Source organism: Salminus brasiliensis, chromosome 11 (assembly GCF_030463535.1).
Source record: "Salminus brasiliensis chromosome 11, fSalBra1.hap2, whole genome shotgun sequence".
In the NCBI taxonomy this organism is placed as follows: Eukaryota; Metazoa; Chordata; class Actinopteri; order Characiformes; family Bryconidae; genus Salminus; species Salminus brasiliensis.
Window position 1 is genome coordinate 14,200,234 of NC_132888.1, and position 24,533 is coordinate 14,224,766.

The following is a 24,533-nucleotide window of genomic DNA, read 5'->3' on the forward strand; positions in this document are numbered from 1 at the left end:
CTGTATCTCCCCATTGTACAGGTGCACCCTGTTTTGTGCTTTAGCAGCCATGGTTTAAAAAAGGAGCTTTTATTTACACTACATCCAGTTAAACCCTCCAAACATCATAGTCATCAGCAGCTAGTTTAAGGGATTATTAAAACAATCCACTTGCACCACTTGGTGTGTGCTTTACCAACCATCACTGAGCCTTTTCTGCTGTTTTCTATCCTTACCTTGTTTCAAACAACAGAAAGCTTTCCCCACCTGTTTTCAGACATCACCATCATTAAGCTCCCACAGTGCCCATTTAAAATGCACATGAATAAATTAGAATAATACATTTTGGCTGTTTACCAGACAGGTACAGAACAGAAATCTGACAATTCAGACAAAAGCATTGTTATGCCACTATTATACCACTTTCATCATTGTTCTGCAGCAATTGTGGTTTAATAGCAGTTTTAGTAACTAGTTACATATTACACTCTCTTTGTAATGAAACATGCAGACGTTTAGTGTTCCGACAATCACACTATGCTCAAAAAGGAGATTGTGACTTACTGATCATAATAGCAATAAAAAACACAATAGACATAAGCAGATGTGGGGCAGTAAAGAAGAGAGGCCTCAGGCCTGAGGTAGTAACAATTTATTAACATTGAATAAAAGCATTTCCTGTACAAATTATACAGCACATCATGTTCAACGTATGTGCATTTGTTTAACATCTAACATCATAGCCAAACATTTGAAGTCTATGAACTACTAGAAAACATGAGCAACTAATGGTTAACTAGTTTGCATTTAATTACAGCCATCGTTCACAAAAGTGATGTGTTTTGTAGAAAATGTTAGGATTTTAGGTTATAACAAAGAAATTGAAATATTTTCAAGCCTTGTATCCATGTTAATTTAGTGCAATATTTGTTTTACTGTATAAAAAAAAAAAAAAAACTACTACTACTACCACCACCACCACCACCACCAAATGCTTCATCACTCCAATGATCTGTATAACTACATACTACACGATCATTGGTCATATTTTGGACTATTTTCAAAGCCACCTCAATTACGTTACTTAATGTAAAAGTAAATATATTTTTATCTTATCTTATTATTTACCTTAATTAAATGACTACATTATATAGCGTTTACATACATAACAAAACCCCAAAAATCAAATCAAGATTTCACAATGGCCTTGTAAACATAACATTTTACACATTGCTATAATTCATAACATATTACCAGGGAATGATCTTTATATGTTGAATTAATTTAAGAATATGGTGTCGTATTTCTTTTGTTCTCAATCCATAAATGACTGGGTTGCAGCAACTTGGAAACAGTATATACATTGTACTCAGAAAGACACGGCTGCTTGGAGAGAAACCATTTCTTATTCTATAGGACATGAAGGCCATCAAGGCAAATGTTATAGTACATATGATAACAATGATATGAGTAATACAAGTATTTAAAGCCTTAAAATGGGTCTTGCCTGATTTTAGAACAGAGATGAATATTATTAAGTAAGAAATTGTGATGAAAACTAAATCTACAGCTGGTACTAGGTAAGCAGTCAAAAGTCCTACCAAGTTGTTAATAGAAATGTCTTCACATGCCAAGTTAACCAATGCCATATGCTCACAAAAACAATGATCTATCACATTTGTTGCACAGTAAGAAAGTCTTGCAGCCAGGCCGGTCATTGAGATAACTAAGATAGCATTTCTTATTAACGGCACTATCATATACTTTAAAAAGTTGGAGATTTCCATGTGCTTATGATAAAACAACGGCCGGCATATAGCAAAGTAACGATCCAGTGCCATACTCAACAATAACGTAGATTGAAATGTTTCAGAATAATGGATGCAAAACATTTGTATTAAACAACCCAGAAGAGAAATCTCATTCCAGTCAAATAAAAAGCTAAGTAACATATGAGGTACAAAAAGAACTGGTCCAGTCAAGTCTACAACTGCCATTAGACCAGTCAGTACAAACATAGGAGAATGCAGCGCCCTGTTAGCTACTATTACATACAACAGCACAGAATTCACTATGATAGACAACAAAAACATCAGGAAATAGGGAATGAACAGCATAGGTCTCCATTCTCCCAAAACATAAAAGCCATTTAATTTAAACTGGGTGAAAGAAATGTTCTGCACAAAAACATTCAACATGTTTCAACTTTTCGGTGCAGACATCATTCTCCCCAAATCCAAATATAGTATTTAGCTTGATGTGTCATTAGTTTAAAGAAATAGGGTACTTGGGGAACTCCACATGTAATCCACACCACTTCAGTTCGCATGGATGCTACACAGATGGGTAATATACATTATAATTCTTGGTCTTTGATGAGCAATAGCAGCTGAATGGAAGTGGGACAGAGAGAAGCTTGTTCGTTCACTTATGTGCATCTCTAGCGGCTCCAAATATAACTTCTTGTGTTCCCAGGAGGTCCCATTTTGTCAGCATCTAGCTTTCACTAAACAGTGGTCACTTTCTGCTCCCCAAAAATGTTGAAAAATTATTTACAAAAATGATTTACACTTGTGAAAAAGTATTTGCTGATATTTGCAGCTGTTGCATATCTTAATCTTCAAATAAATACAAAAATGTAGATGACAAAGACAACACAAGTAAACATAATCTGTTTTGTAAATGGTAATTTCATTTATAAAAATGGCCCAGTGTTTTTTTTTTTTAATTACTCGGTTAACCACATTCAGTTGGCAATTGAGATCAATAAACAAGACACATCCAGAGTTGATTGCCGTCATCCCTGTTGAATCTAAACATCACTTAAGAGGCGTGACCATGCTGTTACTTCGCCATAACATCACATTAAACCAAGAAGTAACAAAGAAGTAACTTATTCTTACAAGAAGTAAAAAGCAACGAAGTTACTAGTGTGATGGTCTGGGAATACAACGCTGCTATAGTGCCTAAATAACCGTAATTATGGACTCATGAATTCTGAAGTAGAATCCTGCAGGAATATTTACAGTCAGTAGGTTGTGATCTGAAGCTACAACACTAGAACATTATGCAGCAAAAAAACAATAAGCTCAAGGGCAAACAAGTTTGAACATTGTTAAAGTTTTATCTGTCTATCTGAAAATTCACAACATTATGGGAAAGAATTCAGAGTTAGTTTTCCTTCTTATTATTCCATTTACAGCTGGTACAATGATCTTGGGGTAGAATGCTTCACCTTTATTCTTCTAAACATCTTTGTCTCATCTGGCCATAAAACCAGGGCCTTTCTCTTAGTCAATGTGGGTAGTGTATACGTTAGTTTAGCTTGATATGCTAAACTAAAAGAAAGAACAACCGGCCACAGGGTCATGGACGCCCAAGGCGCATTTATGTGATCCATGGAGGCCCCATCTCAGAATTTTGGAGACCGATACCACAACACAACTTCAGAGGTCTTGTGGAGTCCGTGCCTTGAATGATAGGAACTGTTTGCTAGCACAAAGGGGACTTAATCAACATTAAGTAGGTGGTATTAATTTTGTGGCTGATTGATGTATAATCACTTCAAGACAATGAAACTAATGTTCTATTAACGATGTATGGTGCACACATGCTGTTCTATAAAAAAAAAAACAGTATAAAGACATAACTTTTTTGCAAACTTCCAACCTCGAATGTACATCTGATTTTTAAATTCATTTATATTACTATTTTTAAATATATTTGAATTAGTCTATCACTATTATCATTGATACCATTATTTACTTATATAGCACAGCTGAAACAGTTTAGTGTATTGCGGTAATAAAAGTTCCAAGAAAATAACTAAAGCACATCTGGTAAAAAGAATGTAGAGAGTCCAAACCACGGACAGACATAAAATTCCAAGGTGATTGGACAATTGTAAGACTGTCAAATACCTGCTGAAAGCTTATTGTCTTATTGTTCCAAAACAGCTATTTGAATGTTTTAGCACCACAATGGAATATTATCTATAAAAGTATTTCTGAATTTTGAGAAATCTGTATTATTTATTCAATGTAAATTCCACCCATGTGTGTTGATTGACAACATCTAATTCAAAATCATAAGGCTTTAAGGAAGAGATTAGAAAGGAAAGGGGAAAGTGTTTTGTCTTGCTGACAAACAATACAGGTGCCACAGATATACTTATATATAGCACTCCATTTAGGACATTTAGGCTCAAGCGGGAAGAAGCACTAGTTATTGAAGTCTAATGTCTGTATGACTTGCAATCTACAGAGTTTGAGAGCATAACAACAACAGAGGGAGGATAAAGACAATGAAGAAGAATATTAATAATATACTAACAAAACAGTTTCCCAGCATTTCAAGCTTTGATCTCTAATAATTACACATGCTTATGACATGGGTATATATTAGAATTTATTATATTTTCTATCCTTCAAACCATCCAAATCATTACACTCAAGTTTATAAACCTAAAGTGCAATTTCATTTTTTGGTAAAAGCAGTTTTGTCAGCAAAATGACCCAAAGATTCATTTAATATACACATACAGAAGTTCTATGAATTAAAAACCAGCAACACAAAGTACATTATATTACATTGCAGTTAAATAGATATTGCTCAACTAATCTATTTTCAAAATGGCCGTCATCTTAACATGTCCAGCCACAGTGCTACAACCCACAAAAGGTTACAAGGGTCTGATATTTTTATTTTTTATTAATTTCAGAAAATGGTGTCTTATTTCTTTTGTTCTCAGACCATAAATGACTGGGTTGCAGCAACTAGGAAACAGTACATACATTGTACTCAGAAAGACACGACTGCTGGGAGAGAAATTATTTCTTATTCTATAAGACAAAAAGGCAATTAGAGCAAAGGTTATAGTAAATGTAATGACGATTATATGAGTAATACAAGTATTCAAAGCCTTCAAATGGGTCGTACCAGATTTTAGAACAGAGATAAATATTATTATATAGGACACAGCAATGAAAAAAAAATCTACAATCAGTATTAGGAAAGCAGTCAAAAGTCCTACCAAGCTGTTAATAGAGGTGTCTCCACATGCCAAGTGAACTAATGCCATATGCTCACAAAAACAATGATCGATCACATTTGTTGCACAGTAAGACAGTCTTCCAGCTAGACAGACTATTGTGGTGATTAAGATTGCATTCCTGAGTAACGGAACTAAAATTAACTTTAAAACATTGGCAATTTCCATGTGCTTGTGATAAAACAATGGTCGACATATTGCAAAGTAACGATCCAGAGACATGCACAACAGAAGTGTTGACTGACATGATTCAGAATAATGGATGCAAAACATTTGTATTAAACAACCCAGGAGAGAAATCCCCTTCCAGTCAAATAAAAAGTTAAGCAACATATGAGGTACAAAAAGCACTGGTGCACTTAAGTCTACAACTGCCATAAGTCCAATCAATACAAACATAGGAGAATGTAGAGCCTTGTTAGCCATTATTACATACAACAGCACAGAATTTGCTATAATGGACATCACAAACATAAGGAAATAGGGAATGAATAGCATAGGTCTCAATTCTCCCAAAACATAAAAGCCATTCAGTTTAAACTGGGTGAAAGAAATGTTCTGCATAAAAACACCCTGCATGGTATTCAGCTTTCTGGAACGGGCAATATTATTCTTAAATGCAGCAATAAAACTATAGAAAATTGCAGAACTCAAAAACAGAATTCAAACACAGTACTTAATTTAAGTAATTACTTAAGTAATTAAGCTTAAAGTGTTGTTCATTTAAAACACAATACCATAATATAAAACCATTGTTAATTGTAAGCTGTATAGAAACAAGGTGAATAAAAAAGGAAAAAACTGAAATCATATACAATATAGTTTTAAAAGTCTTGTTATAGACTGTGGATTGCAGTGGGACTGTTGATAGCAATGGGAAACAAACTTATTTGCTTCATGAAGGCTTTTCAAGCATCATTGTCTCTTAATATAACATGATGTGTTCCCATGAGGTGTGACTGCAACACTCACCATTCAACAAACAGTGGCCATTTTCTATGCACCCAAAAAAACACCCAGACTGATGAACACAATTGTTAATAGAACGGTTTTATTTCTTTAAGGTCAAAGTCATGAAAAGGATTTATTTTACTGTGTTATGCACACTTGCCTGTATACCGATCACATATGCAGTTGGGCTAATGTGCAGGTGTCAAACCGTCAAAAGCATGTTGATTTAATTCATCATATTGTCAAGGAAGTAGATTCCATTTTTCTTTATACAGAGTAAAATTCTCTGGACTTGTGGAAATAAAACTGAAATTCATGTTAAACAAAACCAAAGTACCAAACAATTAAATAATTAAATAAATTAAGTAAATATTTCATATTATTCACCTGAGCATATTATTCACCTGAATCCCCACTGAATTTTTCCTTATTTTGCTGATAGTATTCAACTATATATAATGTGTTGTAAAGATATTGACCTTGTAAAGATATTGACCCCCAGAATTAATAAAAACATTGACAAACATTAATGACTGTACATTTATAACTATTATGCCGCTCCAAACTTCCATTTAGGAGGAATTGCCATCTCCTCCATCTCTGTGGGGAATTGGCCACATAGTGGGACCCATCGTTAGAAAAAACACACTCAAAATAAAATACTGAGTGCTAACCAACCTCACCAAGTATTGTGGTGGAATGTCACATTATTGGCATCGGCCCTTAATAACATTGCACCTTCTCTGCATAGTCATGATTAAAAACACTCTCTGGTTTTGCCCAAAGATTCTCTTCTTCCAGACAGCCTGTAAAACTTTCTCCTCAACAGTGAACTCCAGGCACCAAACCACTATTGAGCACGGTGATACCCCAGCTGGAGGTTTGGGAGCCAGCGCACAATGGGATCTTTCAATACCGAGCTTCAGCTCTGTCCAGTTCATTCTTTATTAAGTTCTCAACAAAGCGGTGCACGAAGGTGCCCTCTGCATTTTCAGAAACACTGTATATTCAAGTATATTATTTAGTCGAGTCTTTAACTCCGTTATCCCACCTTTGTGCCTCCATTATGTTCTCTCCATTTCTCCTAGGCGCTGCTCATCTTCCTCAATCTGGCCTGTGGCCTTTAAACTTTTCTGGTATTTTCAGGTCAGTAGACAGCTCATCCATCTGTGCCTTCAGATGATTTTTTAAAGGATTTACGCAAGAAAGGAATGTCTTTTAGAACTGCAGATACCAGGATTACTGGTTTAACAACTGTATGCAATGTTAATGGGACGTGTAGGTACGATTTGGCAAGGTTTGGAAGAAGACCCAACTGGTCATCTGGAACACCAGTGTCACTGTCTACACTGTCTACACACAGGCTAGTTTTAGTCTGGACTGAGAGGCTGATGTCCCACAAAGAATTCCAAATTCCAAACACGCCAACCAGAATTCTAAAACTGTCTAGTCAAGGTGCAACTGGCTGTGGTACACTTAACCAAATATTAGGTAGGCTGCTTGTAAATATTTATCCTGTTCTAATTCGAATAATGTGTTGAACAAATAAATTAGATGCACAAAATAATAGTAATTATTTTGTTAAAGACATATGTTTGGACACTCATTTAGCCCCATAAAAGGAATGTCATGACATTCATGTCCATGAGCGTACAAAAACAAGTCTGACCACAACGTGTTCAGGTGCAGAAAGCTAAGTTTCCCAATATGTTGCTGTGGAGTGATTTTGTCACTTGCTGAACTAATGTCTGTGAGTAGAATGATCACATACTTGAACTTCACCTGTCATTGTTCTGAGCTATGAACTGTCTGCTAATGACATTGAGTTTGTCAGGGAGTGGGAAATTTCCATCACAGACAGGTGATGTCACGTCATAGTCAATGATGGCCTGAATAAATATGCTGCCTTACTGTTTGACCAAAAACAAGCTATAAGGTTATCAGTATGCCTTCTATGGAAAAACTTCAGCTGAAAGACCAGGTGCTCATCATAGTTCCCACAACAAGTCCCAGGCCAGTTGACAGGAGCCCTATAATGTCAAAAAACAAGTGGGTCAGGTTAACTATTGAACAAAACAGCCAAATAAGACCCACAATGGATAGATTCTGACACCCATCATGTATATATTTTTTTATTATTGCTCCATCCACTTTGGGGAAAAAAACCCTCCAACTCTCCTGTCCAGGCCAGTGATCGTAGTTTTCAGATCTTTTCAGGTTTTCAGGTTGAAAGACAAATAGCACTTTACTGGGGACAAAAAATGCTTAAATCTAATTTAATGCAATTTAATTTGCATGCAGACATGTATGTGCATTTTCATGTTTAATGGGCAACTGTAAACAGTTTGTTACTAACTCTCAGACAGAATCATACCAGAAATATATACCAAAAACCTGTACTGTAAATCTTAAATTGGCCTACCAGACAGATGGACAATTTAGAGAACAAAAGTGGTCATAGCCCAGCATTTCAAGGTAAAGGAGTATGACATCAAGCATCAAGCATGCTGTACAATAACCCTCCCCTAGACCCTGCACTGGATATTGAAGAGCATGAGTATTCCTAAACAAGAAGGTCCTTCACATGAGTCATGAGTCATAATCAGCCTCCGCCAGCATGGCCCAAACCAGACAAAATGTTGCTGTCTCTGGTGCTGAAATGCTGGTCTAACCTCACTGCTTACACAAATGCAGTTAAATTTTGGCTTCTACCTAGCGTCACTACTAAAACATTGATCTGCAAATACAAATGTCAGTGGGACAATGCCAACACACATACATTCATTAAAACACAGTAGAAGAAATTTGTAAGAATTGTACAATACTAAAACGGTACACTACAAATAAAATAAAAGTTGAAAAAAGGCAGCCTCAATTCATATTCATTTTTAATTCACTTAACTATTCACAGTGATAGGCATTTTGATCAAATGCATGTACCAGTGCATTCTGCGTTTATATAGCCATGACACAGCTATCCATTACAGATTCAGAATTTTGAAACTGCAAAACAAAAAAATCAATATTGACAATTTCTTATAAAATAGCTTTTCTAATCACAAACTACAGTATAATGTTACATGGGTAAGATTTTTAGGTGCTGAATTAATTTTAAAAAGTGGTGTCTAATTTCTTTTGTTCTCAGTCCATAAATGATTGGATTGCAGCAGCTTGGAAAGAGCAAGTACATTGTACTCAGTAATATACGGCTGCTTGGAGCGACATCATTTCTTATTCTATAGGACACAAAAGTCATTAAGGCAAAAATCATACTAAATGTGATGACGATTATATGAGTAATACAAGTATTCATAGCTTTCAAATGGGTCTTGCCAGATTTTAGAACAGAGATGAATATTATAACATAAGACAAAATAATAAAAAGAAAATCCACAGCTGTTATTAGGAAAGCAGTCAAAAGGCCTACCAAATTGTTAATAGATGTGTCTCCACATGCCAACTGAACCAAAGCCATATGCTCACAAAAACAATGATCTATTAAATTTGTTGCACAGTAAGACAGTCTTCCAGCTAGACAGACTACTGTGGTAATTAAGACAAAATTTCTGACTAATGGCACTATCATGTACTTTAAAACATTGGCAATTTCCATGTTTTTATGATAAAACAATGGTCTGCATATTGCAAAGTAACGGTCCAGAGCCATGCACAACAAGAGTGTACACTGACATGATCCAGAATAATGGATGCAAAGCATTTGTATTAAACAACCAAGGAGAGAAATCCCCTTCCAGTCAAACAGAAAGTTAAGTAACATATGAGGTACAAAAATCACTGGTGCACCCAAGTCCACAACTGCCATAAGTCCAATCAATACAAACATAGGAGAATGCAGAGCTTTGTTAGCTACTATTACATACAACAGTGTGGAATTTCCTATCATAGACAACAAAAACATCAGGAAATAGGGAATGAATAACATATGTCTCCATTCCCCCAAAGTATGAAAGCCATTCAGTTTGAACTCTGTGAAAGAAACGTTTTTCGCAAAAACACCCTGCATGATTCTCAACTCATTAGAACAGACATCATTGTACTTATATTTAAATGCAGACCTTTAAACAGTACTGTATCACTATATAGCACTTTGTATAATGTTATTATGTTGTAAATAAACCATAGTACACACACTGTCATGGGCAACCTTCAGCTGCATTTATACAAGATAAATAAAAAATGTTATATATATCATAATTCGTTTTGATGCACGATAGCAATTAATATAAGTGAGGCCTTCTCTTGCACTTAAATGCTTAATGGCTTTTGAAGCATCTCTGCCTCTAAATATAACCTGCTGTATTCCCCTGAGGAATTATTTCCATAACTATTTACCACCCACCAGAGTGGTCATTCCTTTGTACGACACTGAATTAAAGGGGGATTGGGGGGGCATGATTTACATTTACATTTACGGCATTTAGCAGACGCTCTTATCCAGAGCGACTTACAAAGTGCTTTGCTATTTACCCAAGAAAAGCCTTAGCTAGTTAGAATAGACTAATAATTCAAAAGATACCTCTAAACTTAGACATTGCTAAACACAATACAATAAGGCGACCATAGAACTATTCGTCCAAGTACTCTCTGAAGAGGTGGGTCTTCAGTCTGCGTTTGAAGACAGCGAGCGACCCTATTCTAATTAGTGAATCCTAAGCAATATGTGATTTATGAGCCTGGCTGATGGCCTGGGGCTGTGCTGAAGAATTCTAAAGTTATATAACTTTGTTATTCCATCCACTTTCTTGTCAGTGTTCATTTATAAAAAGTATTTTAACTACAGTCAGTAAAAATGAATAATAAAGTAAGTAAATCAAATAAAGCAGGCTTTTAAGAAATAATCTCTGTATTTCACAATAGTGAAAGGATACACTCCGTAATGCCAGTTACAAAGCAAGTTAAAGCTTTACAGCTAAACAAGTAAAATCATATTTCAGCAGAACCTCACACATTACCATTTTTTCCAATCTCTAATGCAGCCGACAAAAAAGGCTTTAACCCACACTTTATTAACAAACTCGAGTCTAAGCTTTTGAACAGGGTTTCCATGGACCATTTGCTTTTGTTAAATTTCAATGCTGCTTTCAATTTAGTAAACCAAAAAAATCAACATTCTACATAACTTTTTGGTGCTGGTTTTTATTTCTCTCTTTATAAATCCAAAGTTTTTGTCACTTTTTTGCTTTTTGACAGACTATTTGCCTGAAGATGCACCTGATACTCATTTGAGGGTTGTTTCTGTGGGACTAGCTACAGAAGTAGTGGCTCTGTCTTGATTTGAAATTATCATTTTGCCTTGATACTCAGCAATGACAGTGATTACAAATGGCTTGTCTAATGTTCCTAACTGGAAAGAATGAAATTATTTCACATGGCCAAGTGTTTATCTACTAATGCTCAATCTTTGAATGTGTTTGCACTGCCAGCTGCAGAAGAACGAAGAAACACAGTTTCTTATTTAGATTTAGGTTCAGTTATTACTAAATAAATTAAAAGACATTACTAAACAAAATTTTTCCAGGTAGAGTCTAACTGTTCTTTGAGCTTTTCCACAAGTCACTATGTAACATATTAAAGACACTGTCCTTAGCAAGTCATGTTTCATATTAGTATTGGAAAACAAAACAAATTGACACAAACATCACTTCAACAGAGGCCAGGTCTAATGATATGTTCCAAGATTTGGTACTGTTTACAATCATTAGTGGTCAAACAAAGGCTAATCTAAGTACATATTAGTATAATTAGTCTCATGGCATTGCCTGCTGTGTGCTGATGTCCAGTCTATTCCTGTTTGGTGCCCCCTGAAGGCTATTTATCATGTTTACATGAGAAGCACTGAGAGTAAAGCAACAGGGCTGTTGGTGGTAACAAAAACTTAAATGGCCCTTGACAACAAACAAACAAAACCCAACTTTAAAGAATATGTAATGCATTATGTAATGGTCAAGGCCCATCATACAAGACATGTATAATTATCAAGTGTGTAATGGAATCTAAACACAATTCAAGTCCTCTTTCATTACATATTTTTCTAAAGCCATATACACATACTGTATATTCTAGTTACATCAATGCTTGTGTAAAAGCATCTGAATTATATTACAGATAAGACTGCTAACAGAACAACATAGGTTGAGATAATAGCCCTAAGTTGAAAGCTTAAAAAACCAGAGATAAGAAACTCTCTGCACAGTTCAGCATTATGACCAATTAAACACGTCCGATTAAAGAAGCAAATTTGCCTAAGGTCTTTATTAAATGTGCCCCATTGCTCAATACAAAGTACACCAAATTTGGACTGACGGTGGTAAAATAAACTTTCGAAAATTGGACTCATGAGTACTAACTCTGCAGGATGGGAGGGTGTTGTATGCTTATTTTGCAATCAGAACAGCAGCATGGAGCAAATGCATTAGGGGATATTTGGTTGCGGCAAATGCACACAAGTCACCTCCTGATGCACCCATAATAACACAGGCCAAGGAAGAACACATTCAGGAATTTTGGACTGTATTTCACTTGACTTTTGAATGGAACAGTCCTTGAGCTGAGCTAAATTTTTGTTTCACAAGTCCACAAGAACACAAGTACAGACAAGAACACTAGTGTTGTAGTATTCGAGACTCAAGACCCTTAACATAAACGGTATGATAAACACACTAACTTACTAAAGATGAGGTAACACAACTTTAGCATTAGCCTGTTTAAATCAATGTGTAAATTTCAGCCACGTCATCTACTCTGGCTTTCTTTGGTCTCAATATGACTTTAACTAGAGCACTGTTGTGTGCTGAGAAACTGACCAGCAACTGGAGGTGCTGAGTGGTGGCACATGTTAAGGATCTGTTTTTCTTGGCTCAACTGGAAAGTTTTTGTTTGGGGGCAAATTGTAATATTATGTTTTAACATGTACCAAGTGTAATGTCTGTGCCACAAACCAGACATGTGCAGACGGGTTGGGTTTAAAATAGGGAGGTCAAAAATGTAGTGCAATGGGCAAATGCATGAACAGGACAATGGATGTCCTAGACATGAGCGTCAAAAGAGGGATCCAAAAGACTAATCCAAGTTAGTAGTCTGCTGAAGATGATCTGGGAAGCTATCACTGATTGGTGGCCTGATGACCGTGGTGCCAGAGAGCAGAGGATTGTGGGAGGTGTAGTGATCGGACTTGACTTAGGCAGAGGGAGAATACAGAAGCAAGACAATCAAAAAGATGAATGGAATAGATGTCGGTTTGTATTCAGTTGACTTTATGTGGTGTTTTCTGATTAGGTTTTATAAAAATAAATATTAATAAAGAGATTGCTTCTAAAGGTTACATAACCTTAATTTGACCAAGAGACAATAATATTATTTCTGAATTATTTTATGTTGTTATTTAATGCTAATTTAATCATTTAAATTGAACTTGTTGAAAACAGACAGAATAGCCATTTCCTCTATGATGAGCATCAGTATGCCTTGACTGACATCAATGATGTGTATGTGCCTGCATGCCCTAGCAGATATTTTAAAGGTTAAAAAATGTACATCTTTAAGCAAAATGAAAAGAAACATGACCAAGCATATGCATGACTTTCACTATGGGCCTGACCTATAGCTGTCTGTCCCTTCTCTGCATTCTGAAATATGGGCTTCCTTTGTAAAACGTTTAGGTACATGCTACTTGTGACTGAATGTCACTGAACATCTTAAATCAAAGCTCAAAATATATGTTGTTTAAATTGGAATAAAAAGGGTACACTTACCTTGTTTCTTCAATAATGGCTGTGCAACCCATCTTTATTCTTCATAGGTAGCAGAAGGGCCCATGGTAGACTTATTAAAAGGGGGAGCCAGGTGAAGAGGTTTCTGTGGGATAAAAAAACAGCTAGGTGAGAATACACTTACTGGTAATGACAATAATAATGGCCATAATCATAATAGGATGCAAACGCATCAGATTTTCTGTAAATGTAAATAGGTTAGTGAGTAAAATGATTTCAAAAGACTTAAATTTAAAGATGACATTTCTTTAATATCGTAAGCAAGATACACTTTCATTTACATCTTTTGCAGTTTCAAAATAACAAAAAAGCCCCCAAAGCAAAAGTTTAGACAACTTGAATGGTCAGTATTTAGTAACATTTAGTATGACAGCTTGTAAAGTTTTTTTTGTAGCCAGTTAAGAGTTCTTCACTTCTTGTTTGGGGGATTATTCTTGTCTATCTGCAGGACTGTGAGGGCCGTGGCAAAATCTTTAGCTTGTACTTCTTGAAGTAATGTACTGTCCTGCTGTAGAAATCATCCTCTGTTCATCTTTAGCTTTTTTGCAAGTTATGTTTCCTTCCAGAATTTTCAGCTATTTAACTAGATCCTTCCTTCTGTGAATGTTCCCTGCACCACTGGCTACCAAAAATGTTGTGTTAACACAGCCATTATACAATTATCCATTTTATTTATTTTTTATCCATTGTACGCAGCCATTTTACAATTATCCAAAAAAAAAACTAAATTAACACTTTCAAGTTCTCCTGTTAAAATAACATTTGTAACTACAATGCTACAAACTACTTTATTAATGTTACATTGGTAGGATCTTTAGGTGTTGAATTAATTTTAAAAAGTGGTGTCTTATTTCTTTTGTCCTCAGTCCATAAATGACTGGGTTGCAGCAGCTTGGAAACAGTACATACATTGTACTAACAAACACACGACTGCTGGGAGAAAAACCATTTGTCATTCTATAGGACATGAAGGCCATTAGGGCAAAAGCTACAGTAAATGTGATGACGATTATATGAGTAATACAAGTATTCATAGCTTTCAAATGGGTCTTGCCAGATTTTAGAACAGAGATGAATATTATAACATAAGACAAAGTAATAAAAGCAAAATCGACTGTTGGTATTAGGAAAGTAGTCAAAAGTCCTACTAAGTTGTTAATAGATGTGTCTCCACATGCCAACTGAACCAAAGCCATATGCTCACAAAAACAATGATCGATCACATTTGTTGCACAGTAAGACAGTCTTCCAGCTAGACAGACTACTGTGGTAATTAAAACAACATTTCTGATTAATGGCACTATCATGTACTTTAAAACATTGGCAATTTCCATGTGCTTGTGATAAAACAATGGTCTGCATATTGCAAAGTAACGGTCCAGAGCCATGCACAACAAGAGTGTACACTGACATGATCCAGAATAATGGATGCAAAGCATTTGTATTAAACAACCCAGGAGAGAAATCCCCTTCCAGTCAAACAAAAAGCTAAGTAACATATGAGGTACAAAAATCACTGGTGCACCCAAGTCCACAACTGCCATAAGTCCAATCAATACAAACATAGGAGAATGCAGAGCCTTGTTAGCTACTATTACATACAACAGTGTGGAATTTCCTATCATAGACAACAAAAACATCAGGAAATACGGAATGAATAGTATGGATCTCCATTCCCCTAAAGTATGAAAGCCATTCAGTTTGAAATCTGTGAAAGAAACGTTTTTCGCAAAAACACCCTGCATGATTCTCAACTCATTAGAACAGACATTTTACATAAACTTAAATACAGTCCTTACAATAGTGCTTATGCACTACACATTAGTACTACAAAGTACTATATGGTTTTGTTTACCATGTATTTAAAACATAGCATGTATAACTGTATTTACATAAGATGAATAAAATACAGATGGGTGAAGGATCAAGGTTGATTACATATATCATCATTCTTAAAGCTTTGGATAAAAGATATCAAATCAAATAAAAGTATCTGTATAGTGCTTTTTACAACTGGTGCTGTTACAAAGCAGCTTTACAGAATCAATAGTCAAAAGAAGACAAGAAAACAACAACAAAGACAGGAAAACCTAAGATAGAAGTCGAAAGCAGTGTGACAAATAGAAGCTTGCTCTAAAACTTAAATGCTTAGTGGCTTTTCAAGCATCTCTGGCTCTAAATATAATATGCTATGTTCCCACGAGGGGCTATTTTCACAAGCATATCCCATCAACCCTACTGTGGTCACTTCCTTTGCATCAAAAACGAAATAACTACATAAATAACTGAAGAACATTTAATATAACAGGTTTTTATACATATTTCTTTGAAAATATTGATGAATAGGAAAATTTGATTTGGAACATGATTCTTATTAACATCTGATTCCAAAACAATCTACCGAGTTAAAATATGCATGCTGCAGTATTTGGTCCCTTAGCTCTTTTTATCCCAATCAGCTTTTTGACTACTTAAAAGTATTGGTAGAATTAGTTACAGAGTACAACAACTTTTGTTCATTTTCTGTTATTGACATGACTTTACAGTACAGTCCACATTTTCTAAAAGATGGTTTGGGGCTGAAGACTTCTGAGGTTATCTATTATTCCATCCACTTCCTGCAAGGCACTACTTCCACTTCATGATACAAACATATCATGATATCAAATTCCAATACAATATTAAATATTTAACACTGCTGCAATACAGACAACGTTATGCATGTCTGTTGTGCATAATGTTCACAATGTTTTAGAAACTACAGTAGTAATAAATAATTAAACAATGTTTGGGGAATGGTTGTGGCCTTGTTTATTATTTGGTATACCTTCATAAAGATGTTTATGAAAAAAAAAACTTAATGTTATTCTGAAGGAGCTTCTAAGAGGTATCACAGCTGTATTACAGATGTATTTATTTGTGGAAAAACTCAACTGAATAAACGTTTAGATGACCATTACTTAAGAAATGCAGTTGAGTGACTGCCATCGGAGAGACAGAAATCTGAAATGACAACTTTTCTGTGGTGTTGGATCTACAGCTCTCTTGCTAAGTTAACATTTATTTAGTCTGGCTACATTCTACAAATGCCACAGAGCACAATACAGCTGCAATCCTAACTGTTGCACTACTGGTGTGTTGACAGATATTGGTGCCATTGATGTGTCTGAGAGAGTTACTGGTGAAAGTCGAAAGCAGAGTTACTGGTGTTGAAGTGACAAAGACAAAATACAAACCGTTTCGTCTTGGAACAGCCAGCTCAGGCCGTGTTTCAGGCCTTTATATTTGTCTACATCAGCAACCTTGTAAAGAAACCGGAAGTTTTTTTTAGCTTTTAATTGACGTTCCAGACATTTAGAGACAGAAATTAAAAAATGTTTCGCCAATATCAACTGAGTGTGGGGAAGGATAATATATTAACCTTTACAGGCAAACTTGGTAACGCATCGTTGTACAGGACTCTCTCAAGATGAAATGCACTTTGCTTTTTGGAATTAACCACATTTAAAATGTTGTGGAACTCAAGCACAAACTAAAGGAGACCTTGTATTCCTGTGTAGAACTGCTGGAAAAAATGAGAAAATATTCAGTTAATGGAAGAACACCATGACGGAAGCTGCTGTCCCCCAAAAAAACAAAAAAAACACACCTGTCTCAATTTTGCCAAACACAACCCGAGTGTTATACAATGCTTCTGAGAAAATGTTCTTATGGACAGATCAGACAACACTTTGCACAAATGCACAACATTTGGAAAAAAGACACCAAAACATCACCCCAACTGCAAAGCATTGTGGAGGGTGCATCAACTTTGTGCAAATCTTACTTGCAACTACAGGAAATGTTTGGTGGAGGTGATTGATGCTAAAGGTTATTAATTCATGAAGCAAATTCATTCTTGTGTGCATTCAAGTGTAATATGGTGGTATCAAACTGTACAGTAGTATAGAAGCGTAGAATTGCACCGTCTTGACACTCAACCATTACTGCGATTAAAAATAGCTTGTGTAATGTCCATTATAGAAAGCATGAAATTATTAAATATAGCCATGTTTCATTTCACTATTTATCTGATGCAGAAGAATGAGTAGTATTCGAGTAGCAAAGCAGTATTTATTTATTATCAAAGTGTATTAGGTGTTATATTTTTTGTTTGACATTTGTTTGAACTTGTTATTCTTTATAATAAATTGAATGTGGTTTCTTAGGTCAGCTAGGACAGGGTACTCCAGGTAGAGCATTTTAACATCTAACTTTTCCATGAACCTTTGCTGCATGCCACCATGAACCATTTCATGGTCACGGTCCTCAGCAACCCAAGGAAAATGTTTCATATTAGTATTGGAAAACAAAACAAATGGACACAAACATCATTACAACAGAGGCCAAGGCTAATGATGTATGTTCCAAGATTTGGTACTGTTTACAATCATTAGTGGTCAAAGAGAGTCTAATCTAAGTGCATACTAGTTTAATTAGTCCCATGACAGTGTCTGCTAGGGGCTTATGTCCAGTCTATTCCTGTTTGGTGCCCCCTGAGGGCTATTTATCATGTTTGCATGAGAAGCACTGAGAGTAAATCCAGCCCTGTTGATAGTAACAAAAACATAAATGGCCCTTGAGATGATCCTCAACAAATAAACAAAATCCAACTTTAAAGAATATGTAATGCATTATGTAATGGTCAAGGCACATCATACAAAACATGTATATTTTTTAAGTGTGTAATGGAAAATAAACATAACTCATTTTTTCTCCAAGTCTTCTTCCATTCCATGGCTGTATTGAAACCATATACACATAGTAGTGTATTTTTCAGGCCACAGCTTTCAGGCTCTGCACAGGTCATTGTTGTGCCTTGTTAAACACAGCTGACTCAATTAGCTAACTTGCCTAAGATCTTCATGAGATGTGATCAGTGTTAAAAGAAAACTCAGGATCACATATAGAAAGAAGAAAGGATGAATATGATTTATTTAAAAAATCCAGCCTGAAATTGTCCAAATCAGTTTGTAGCATAAAAAAAGACATAAGTAGCATAATAGTAAATGACTGTGGAAAACATGGACAGCGCAATGGCTCTCAAAAGTGAGCCAACCATGGGTCTAGTGCCTCATTTTCCATTTTCCTAATGTTTCTCCTATAAACTGTCTTTTCATCTCCAGTGTCGAATTCCGACAGTTAGTTATTCCAGTGCAAAAATGGGCACATTTTGTCCCCCCAGAAATCGTTTTTTTAAACATTATTCTGCTATATTGTAAGAAGGTGGGGCTACACTTAGGAATTAAATAATTGATAGCACCAGTAGTCGAGCTGTAGTGTAACATACATGACATAAACTTTCCGGACAAACTGGGTATCCAAGGGAAAAATCTACCTCTCTGCGCTTTAAGCTGATGAAGGTGGTTGGAGACACACTTGGTCTGCGAGAAGGGGGCAGCAACTAACAATTATTTTAATTAAATCAAATTTATTCATAAATTAAAAATTAAATAATAAAGAAAAATAAGTGCATTGTTGATGCAAACACTGCACTGTATAAGAGTTAGAAGTGAGAAAGAATGAATTGGCTTTACTTTGTATGTAGTGTCTTCACTCATACTTAAAACATGAAGCTTAATCATTAATTACCACCATTGTGTACAAGTTACATGTTTTTATAAAGCACATTTAAACACTGCTTATGCAAATTAAACAAATAATAAAAGTAACACACACACACACACATACTCTATCACAGTCAATGTCCAGTTAACAAGCAAAAAACAGCATGTGCTGCGCTATGCCAGTTTGCATAGTGTGAGCGTGCCGTTACGTTTCTTCACTTCAAAAGGGAACAAACTCAGTATATTGTAGTGACGTACCCTGCTGTTGACCTCCCTTCACCCCCATCCGTGACTCCAACATGTTTCCGCTTCAGGTGCTGTATTATCATTGTGGTGCTCCCATGCCAGGTCATATCACTTTTGCAAAGTTACACATTTTTTTGTTGTGTGAAGCGTGAAGTGCTCCCACACTTTTGAGGATTTAACCTTCAGTGTCGGTCATGTTTCATTTTTTTGGAATGTATTTACTTCTTGATGTTAAACTTATTTTGAAGATTACGCCTCCGCTCCAGCTCGATCCGTCCAACTCGGTCTTATTTATTTTTTCCAGCGTACACAAAACGTTGCAGGTGACCTAAACGGATATGACAAGGCGAGTAATACATAAATCATACGAACACAACGAACCAATAATAAAATTTTAATAATCGATTAATTGTTGCAGCCCTAGGCAGGTCTATCAAATAAGTAGAGCAAGCCTCTGGTCTCTACTGTACAGGCACTGTTTGCAATTTTGACAACATGATTGACAAATTTGGTATCATTTCTATAGAACTGTCCATGTTATCTACAGACACTACAGTCAAACTTTAACGTCATAATTGTAGCCATACACAGACCTGTAACAATAATTATGTTTATTGACTCTGATTTTATCTAGTTGTCCTATTCTGTTCTCTCATTCACTCTCTGTTAGAGGCGAGTCTGAGAGCAGACAGCGGCATCTATTGTGCAGGAAAAGAGTGCAGTACGAGCATCGACGAATACATCAAAAATTATGCCTCCATACACACAGAGCAGACTATTTTACCCCACAGGAACTCAAGACTTAATGTCACTGAATGTCTCAAATGTGAAAGGCCAAAACAAGTTATTGGAATAAAATAAGCACACACATATCTTGTTCCCTTAACAATGGCAGTGCAACCCACCTTGCTCTTTCCTATGTACCACAACAGCCCACAGTAGGCTTAGAGAAAGCCTAGTCGAAAGGTAGCTGCAGAGAAATAAAACATCATCAAATAAAGCTGTCTAGGAATATTCTTATACAGACGACTAATAACCTAAACATAGTGTGTAAGCAACCCAAGAGCTCCTTAAGACAAACAAATTTAATGTTTCAGATGATGGCCGAGTCAGTCACCAGACCTCAGTAAACCTTCAAGTAAGAAAGTAAACCTTCATAAAATGACCTTGCACAGTTACTTAACGCCTGGGCATCTAATGATATTACAACGACAACCTTTTTAACATGAACAGGACGCAACCCTTCAGGCTTTACTCACCGCCTCTGCGCATGCCCGAAGGTAACACGCGACATTGCAGAGGGACTGGAGATCCCGCTCTTCCTCAACCAGCTTCCAAAACTTAGCTAACTTAGATTATTCAGTGCAGTTGTAGTTTCCTGGTCAAATGATGCATAAAAAGACAAACTACAACCACAGCGTTTACTGAACTATATTGGAGGGATATAATAAATATATTATTTATATATATTTAAATATATAAATAATATATTATATAAAAATACATCTGTTCTGAAGACGGTGTAAACTGAAGTGTTATTCTTAATATGAGCACTGACATATTAAGAATAACACTTAATATAAAAGTGTTATTATTTTTATATTATAAAAATATAAAAACAGCCTCCCTCTCTGTTTCCTCCCGCCACGAGCTGCACTGCTAGTACTGCACTGTAATCTATTAATCTATTAAACCCTAATCAACGTTAAGAAAGACGTTACAGGAAAATAAAACAACATTACAGGAGAAAGAAAAGCTTATTCTAAGCTTTTAATGGAAGTCTAGTGACAATATTTTATTAAGTCATTCTATTGGTCCATTATAATAATATAATAATATTTTGGAGTATGTTTTATTGGTCCATCACAATAATATAAAGAACAGCTGCCAGGTTCATATTATGTCAAAAAGTTGAAAACTGCAAAAAAATTAAGGCACGATAAAAGGGCAGTGGTGGCTCAGCGGTTAGAGCGCCAGGTTATCGATAACAGGGTGGTGGGTTCGATTGAGCAAGGCCCTTACCCTTTCTGCTCCCCGGGCGCTGGAGTTGGCTGCCCACCGCTCTGGGTGTGTGTGTGTGTGTACTCACTGCCCCTAGCTCACTAGTGTGAGTGTGTGTTCACTACCACAGATGGGTTAAATGCAGAGGACACATTTCGCTGTACAGTGCACACTGTACAGTGACAAATATGTGCACCTTTAACCTTAAGGTTTGCATAATGATGACATAGGCAGACACACTGATATACTGTATATTCCTTTCATACTACAAGTTTTATTTAGGTAAATTATCAGTCTATTTTTTTAAGTAGTCAAATAATTATGTTAAACTAGCTGTTATGTGTCAAACTAACCTGAAAATGTCTCTCTAAGCAAAAAAAAAAAAAAAAAGGGGGGGGGGGGTTCTTATAACAACTGAAAATCGTTTTGGTCACTGTCACTCAAAACCGTTGGATCTCCATTTGTTCTGTATGTATGTCAAAGTCTAAGTCAACTTACATTTACATTTATGGCATTTAGCAGACGCTCTTATCCAGAGTGACTTACAAGGTTACAGATGTGGGCCAATGTAGTGTTAGGAGTCTTGCCCAAGGACTCTTATTGGTGTAGCGCAGCATAGTCACCCAGACTGGGAATCGAACCCCAGTCTCCCACATGGTGAGGTAGCTCACTAGCAGGTAGTGGTACTATCTGTTGCACCTCACTAATCACAACTTGATTGTCAAAACTGCAATATGTACAGGACATACACAGGATTGAAATGGTGTTACTCTCAGACCCATGGTGCAACCATAAACATCAAACATTTAAATTAACATTAAATAACATGAAATATAGGATAAATGGTATTTTACTAATTTGTAGGAATGTAAGAGTATAAGTGTTTGTATAAATAAATATATTGAGGTCTCCGACATTGACATCAGAAGGAAAGTAGCATATGCGGCAATGTACGTATAACATGTATGAATAAAGTATATGTATAGAGATCCCTGAAATGACATAGAAATATATGTATGTATGTATGTACTTATTTATTTATAAACCTGACAGTTCTTCTTTATATTGTGTAAAAATGGACCAGTAGAAATTATCCAAAGCATACTTGGAATAAAATCTCTTCACTTTGATTTTCATTGAAATATAAAAGCTTATTTCCTTCTACTGTAAAATGTTGGAGATTTTTGCATGACAGTGACTATGTGAAGAATCATTTAATCAATTACGCATTCAATTTGTTCTTTGGGTTATTATGGTAAAATGTGTATTCCTAACATACCTCAAACCTTTTGTTGGCATTCCTTCCCATCCGACTGTTTGAGACAAAAACAAGATGTGTTTTTTTTTTCCTGGACACAGGCCTACATTTAACATAGCACATGCTAAAACCATCATCAGACTGCAGACATATAAAGAGATATTCAGATTAAAGTGACATTTAAGTGATTTAAGTGCATGGGTAAATGGCTGGGTGAGGTCAATATAGAGGTAAAAATAGTGTAATGTAGCAGTTGTAATTTGTCCAGCAGTCTGACTTCCTGAGAGAAGACACTGTTCATGTAGGGGCCATATAGGGGGCAGATATAAGGATCCTAAGGGCCTGTTACTGACAGGGTTCCTAAAAATCTTTTAAAGTTGTGGGGCCTAGTGTATTATCTTTTCATGTGGCCCAAAATCCCTGATGTCTGGTGGACTTGGCCTTTTTTTTTTATAATTGTACAGGTGTATACAGTCTGAGAGGTTCTTCCTGATGCTGCAGGCCTTTCTTTGTACATCACATAGTTTAGATGTTCTTGACCCAGTGATGGATGGGCAGTCTTCACAACCCACTACAGTGCTTCCCTGTCAGATGCAGATGATGCTCACTATGATGCTCCTGCAGAAGCGATTTGTGCAGGCCATCTCTCTCCAGTCTCTGTACAATGGAGATGTGCTGTTGCATTTTCTTCAATTAAGGAGAGGTTGTCAGTGATGAGCACTCTCAGGAATTAGAAGCTGTGTGCTGTGTCTCCACTGTAATACCACTGGTGTGCAGAGGTGTGGAAGGTCCTTGTGTCCTCCACGATCATCCGTTTTGTTTTGGTGGTATTGTTGGTTTTTTATTTAGAAATTGTTGTCTTTGCTCCAGAACCTCAGGTGCCTCACTTTGCCTCTGTATAAAATCTTATCACTGTTAGCGATGAGCCCTACAACTATAGTGTCATTAGCAACCTTTATTATGTGATGCTATGTGATTTGGCTGTCGTGGGTCGTGAGGACTCAGTAAACAGCCTTGGGAGGTTTCTATGCTTAGAGTGAGGGGTTAGAAAGTCTGTTCAGGATCCAAACTGTCTGATGCCTGTTTTAAGTCCAAAATTTATAGGATTTATTTGTTTTTCTTGTTTGGATACACACTGTGGCTTTATCAAAATACCAAGTAATCTATTTTCTGAACTAAACACAGTTCACTAATCTGCTTTGGAGTGATATTGGCCCATTCTTCCTAGCATAATTGTTCCAGGTTGTTCAGGTTTACTGGTCCTGTCTGAGCCACCCAGAAATGGCCGTATCTTATATATAAATCAAGCTCCATTTGTTCCTAGGTACATGGTGAAACCTCTTTAGGCTCTGGGTTTTCTCACAAGGGGTGCAGCTGCAGCAAATAGCAGCATTCCATATCCTAAAGCATTCTTTGGTAAACAGTTTTTTTTTCTGTACAGGATGTTAACATGTTTGCTTTGTAAAGAACTGAAGAGTCTATATAAATATACATTTTAAATGAAGTTAAAAGTATCATTAAGAACTCATCATAAAATGAAATAAAAAATATTTTGACTACTCTGAAGACTTCAGTTTATATTTCATATTTGTACTATAACTGTGTGTGATGCAGGATTTCAACTGAAGTTAAATGTAACAGAATAAATCACA

General features: G+C 36.0%; 4 protein-coding genes across 4 annotated transcripts; all 4 read right to left on the minus strand.

Annotated features, from left to right (window-relative positions):
• Positions 1-1,229: 1,229 nt before the first annotated feature.
• Positions 1,230-2,177, minus strand: LOC140565229 (olfactory receptor 52K1-like). The gene has a single exon (XM_072691066.1). The coding sequence runs from the start codon at positions 2,175-2,177 to the stop codon at positions 1,230-1,232; it is 948 nt and encodes a 315-aa protein (XP_072547167.1).
• A 2,483-nt stretch (positions 2,178-4,660) lies between these two features.
• LOC140565230 (olfactory receptor 52K1-like) lies at positions 4,661-5,608 on the minus strand. The gene has a single exon (XM_072691067.1). It carries the CDS (start codon positions 5,606-5,608, stop codon positions 4,661-4,663), a length of 948 nt encoding a protein of 315 aa, XP_072547168.1.
• Positions 5,609-9,056: 3,448 nt separating this feature from the next.
• On the minus strand, positions 9,057-10,004 carry LOC140565231 (olfactory receptor 52K1-like). Its single transcript, XM_072691068.1, has one exon. It carries the CDS (start codon positions 10,002-10,004, stop codon positions 9,057-9,059), a length of 948 nt encoding a protein of 315 aa, XP_072547169.1.
• A 4,563-nt stretch (positions 10,005-14,567) lies between these two features.
• On the minus strand, positions 14,568-15,515 carry LOC140565233 (olfactory receptor 52K1-like). Its single transcript, XM_072691069.1, has one exon. The coding sequence runs from the start codon at positions 15,513-15,515 to the stop codon at positions 14,568-14,570; it is 948 nt and encodes a 315-aa protein (XP_072547170.1).
• Positions 15,516-24,533: the final 9,018 nt, after the last annotated feature.

Bases quoted from the DNA above. Each gene is read 5' to 3' on its own strand.
- LOC140565230 (XM_072691067.1), bottom strand. From the start codon at position 5,608: ATGCAGGGTGTTTTTATGCAGAACATTTCTTTCACCCAGTTTAAACTG.
- LOC140565233 (XM_072691069.1), bottom strand. From the start codon at position 15,515: ATGCAGGGTGTTTTTGCGAAAAACGTTTCTTTCACAGATTTCAAACTG.
- LOC140565229 (XM_072691066.1), bottom strand. From the start codon at position 2,177: ATGTTGAATGTTTTTGTGCAGAACATTTCTTTCACCCAGTTTAAATTA.
- LOC140565231 (XM_072691068.1), bottom strand. From the start codon at position 10,004: ATGCAGGGTGTTTTTGCGAAAAACGTTTCTTTCACAGAGTTCAAACTG.